The sequence below is a fragment of the Pan troglodytes genome, chromosome 11 (assembly GCF_028858775.2).
Source record: "Pan troglodytes isolate AG18354 chromosome 11, NHGRI_mPanTro3-v2.0_pri, whole genome shotgun sequence".
NCBI lineage: Eukaryota > Metazoa > Chordata > Mammalia > Primates > Hominidae > Pan > Pan troglodytes.
Genome location: NC_072409.2, coordinates 96,437,860 through 96,441,851, shown reverse-complemented (window position 1 = coordinate 96,441,851; position 3,992 = coordinate 96,437,860). Strand labels below are relative to the sequence as shown.

The 3,992-nt window shown below is 50.0% G+C and overlaps 1 protein-coding gene across 1 annotated transcript; it reads right to left on the bottom strand.

Moving 5' to 3' along the window:
* On the bottom strand, window positions 1-2,249 carry LOC100614312 (microtubule-associated proteins 1A/1B light chain 3B). The gene is made up of 2 exons (XM_063787347.1): window positions 2,199-2,249; window positions 1-528 (listed from the first exon to the last, which is right to left on the bottom strand). The coding sequence occupies exons 1-2, from the start codon at window positions 2,247-2,249 to the stop codon at window positions 55-57; spliced, it is 525 nt and encodes a 174-aa protein (XP_063643417.1). The 3' UTR covers window positions 1-54.
* Between the last annotated feature and the right edge of the window lie 1,743 nt (window positions 2,250-3,992).

Genomic DNA, 3,992 nt, shown 5'->3' with positions numbered 1-3,992 from the left:
TTTTTCCCTTGGTAAGGGTTTAAAAAATTCTAGAATAGATGCATTTTTCTAGTTTTACACTGACAATTTCATCCCAAACGTCTCCTGGGAGGCATAGACCATGTACAGGAATCCATTTTCATCCTTCTCACTCTCATACACCTCTGAGACTGGTGTGGAGACGCTCACCATGCTATGTCCGTTCACCACCAGGAGGAAGGCTTGATTAGCATTGAGCTGTAAGCGCCTTCTAATTATCTTGATGAGCTCACTCATGTTGACGTCTCGAACGTCAGGTACAAGGAACTTCGTTTTATCCAGGACAGGAAGCTGCTTCTCTCCCTTGTATCGTTCTGTTATCACCGGGCTTCTGGCTGGATGCTTCTCTTGAATAAGTCGGACATCTACTCTTTGTTGGAAGGTGCGGCGCTGCTTGAAGGTCTTCTCCGCTGGCCTGGTGCGGGGATCCAGGCGGCGGCGGCGACGGCGCGAGGGTCCCCGCGGCTCCTGGGGGCGGCGCGGGCGGTAGAAGTATTTTTTCTTGTCATTCTGGAAGCAGTACAATGTAACAACTATTTACATAGCTTTTACATATAACTAATGTAGAGATGATTTAAAGTATAGGGGAGGGCTGGGAGCGGTGGCTGGCGCCTGTAATCTCAGCACTTTGGAAGGCGGAGGTGGGCGGATCACTTGAGGTCAAGAGTTGGAGACCAGCTTGGCCAACATGGTGAAACCCCGTCTCTACTAAAAACACAAAAATTAGGCTGGCGTGGTGGTGCATGCCTGTAGTTCCAGCTACTCGGGAGGCTGAGGCAGGATAATCGCTTGAACTCAGAAGGTGGAGGTTGCAATGAACCGAGATCGTGCCACTGCACTCCAGCCTGGGTGACAGAGCAAGGCTCTGTCTCAGGGAAAAAAAAAAAAAAAAAAAAAAAAAAGGGGCGGGGGGAGAATGTGTATAGGTTATATACAAATACTGCGTGATTTTATATCCTGGACTTGAGCATCCTCAGGTTTTTGTAAATGGCAGCTAGTAATCAAAACCATCTACTGCTTAACAGTCCTGGATGCTGGTACTGCCTGTGGCCATAGTGAGGAGTCACGAGCTATCTCTCTTTGCTCAGTGACAGGTCTGCAAGTCTCATTATTTCCTGGCCATCTCTATTGGATGCCCATAGACAACTCACATTTGCCTTTACTTATACCTCTCTTAAATCTGGGCCTTGTCCACTTTCTCAGTGAGTGGTGTCACTTTCCATTCAGTTGGCAGAGGCAGTCCCCACCTCTCTCAGTTGTCTATATCCAATCTATTTTGAGACAGGGTCTTGCTCTGTCACTCAGGCTGGGTGCAGTGGTGTAATCATAGTTCAAGGCAGCCTCCCTCTCCTGGGCTCAGGGGATCCCTCCTGCCTCAGCCTCCTGAGTCACTGAGACCACAGTCACGTGTCACCATGCCTGGCTAATTTTTAAATTTTGTCTCTTTATGTTGCCCAAGCTGGTCTCAAACTCCTTGGCTCAAGTGATCCTCCTGCCTTGGCCTCCCAAAGTGCTGGAATTATAGGTGTTAGCCACTGTGTCCAACCCATATCCAATCTAGAAGTAAATAAATCCTGTTAATTCCACTTCTCCAATGTCTCAAATCCATCCATTTTTCCTTATCCTGGAGAAGGTGCCACCTTCTATTGCCCATCTGTCCTGCTGGAGCCACAGCTGTCTTTCTAGAGAGAAATCTGACAGTGTCCTTCCTGCTCAGGCCCCACCAGTTCCTTCCCATTGCTCTTAGAACAAAACAAACCTGATTGGAGACCCTGAGTGTGATCTGAAGTCTCCTCCACGATCTGGTCCCTGCCTTCCTTTCCAGTCTTTCTGGTTTTGAGCGTCTCCCCCTTGTCCCCTTCACTCGAGTCTCTCAGAGCTTTGTGTGTTCTTCCTGGTCTTTCACATGGCCTTTGGGCCTGTCTCCATGGCTGTGTAACAGATCACCTCAAAACTTAGTGGCTTGAAACATCAGAAATTTATTCTGTCACGGTTCAGGAGGCCAGAAGTCGAAAATCAAGGTGTGGGCGGGGTTGGCTCCTTTTGGAGGCTCTGAGCAAGAATCTGCTCCATGTCTCTCCTTCCACTGTCATGGGGCTTCTTCCTTGTGTCCCTGTGGCCTTGTGTCTAAGTTTCTCCTTTATCTTATAAAGACATCAGTCATTGAACTTAGGGCCCACCCTAATCCGGTATGACCTCATCTTAACTAATGACATCTGCAAAGACCCCATTGCCAAATAAGGTCACATACTGAGATTCTGGGTGAAGGTGAATTTTGGGCAAACGTTATTTGAACCACGCACTACACTGTCATGTGCCAGGAATGTGGAATCCCCTCCCCACTTTTAGCTAAAACCGCCAGAATGGATTTAGCGTTGTGGAACCTCTAGACTCCTCCCGTGTGTGCACGCATAGCGTTGTGGAACCTCTAGACTCCTCCCGTGTGTGCACGCACCTTGCATGCACACATAGGTGCACACTGACAAGTGCTGGCACACACATGCCCAGGGCTTCCTCTTTCTCTCCCATGGTCCCTGGTGAAATTTCCTGTAATACCTTTTCATGCCCTCCCTCTGAGGCGGGGAGGGGTACCGCTACCTACAACCAGCTGTGGAAAATACCCCGAGAAGCAGTGAAGGGAGGCAGCACTAAGGAGGAGAGGGGTGTGGGCTGAGCTAGGAAAGAGGAGGTTTTAGGAAGCTGGCCTGGGGGTTCACTTGGAAGAAAACCTGTTCTCTTCCCAAATCTTAGGATGTCTGGTGGGATAAAGCCATCCAGTCTGGCCTCTCCCTACCCGCACCGCCTGGCCTCCTCATCTTTGTATTCCCAGAGACAAACCCAGGGCCTGGGAGACTGAATCCAAGCATCAATTTATCAACCAATCAATCCGTAGAGCAGCGGTCTCCAACCTTTTTGACACCAGGGACCGGTTTCATGGAAGACACTTTTTTCCACAGACTGGAAAGGGCTGGGAGTGTGAGGTGGAGAATGGTTTCAGATGGTCCAAGCTCATTACATTTATTGTGCACTTTATTTCTATTATTATTACATTGTAACGTATAATGAAATAATTATTGTAATGTAAGAATAATAATTATTCCATTGTAATATATAATGAAATAATTACAACTCACCATAATGTAGAATCAGTGGGAGCCCTTAGCTTGTTTTCTTGCAACTAGGTGGTCCCATCTGGGGATGATGGGAGACAGTGACAGATCATCAGGCATTAGATTCTCATAAGGAACATGCAACCTAGATCCCTCCCATACGCAGTTTACAACAGGGTTCACACTCCTATGAGAATCGAATGCCACTGCTGATCTGACAGGAGGTGGAGCTCAGGCGGTCATGCTTGCCTTCGCCCCGGGGCTCACCTCCGTCTGTGCAGCCGGGTTCCTAACAGGCCACAAAGGAGTACTGGTCTGCGGCCTGGGGTGTGGAGACCCCTGCCTTAGAGCAAAAGAGTTTTGGGGTGTGGTGAGAATACCTTGCCCTGGTGAGGAAGGCTTCCTGGATTGGAATGCGGCGTCCAAACTGATACCTGACGGGCAGCGAGCACTAGGCCAGGGGAAAGGTCTCCAGGCTGCCAGACCGCTGGGCAGATGATGGCTCTTCTGTCCACGGCACCTGGTTGGATGTCAGGAGTACTGAGGAGTGTGCGTGTGAGCGTGTGAGTGTGTGTGTATTTTTGTGCAGAGCAAGCGTGAAAGAAGCCAGCAGGAGCCATACCCATGAGTTGAAAATATCAGAAAGGGGAGCTATGACCTGCAAGACACATTGTGATTGTGGTGTCTTGGCCATTGTCCGTTGGGACCACAGGAAGGTCAGGGATGCACTTCTGCTTGGTCCTATGGCTGGCAGTTGGGAGATGCGGGCGTGGGGAGCGGAGCCCGGTGGGTGTAGTGTCTGGAGCGGGCTGGGAGCAGCTCGGCCTGGGTGTCCGAGGAGCGGGCGGGCGCTGCTCCGGGCGC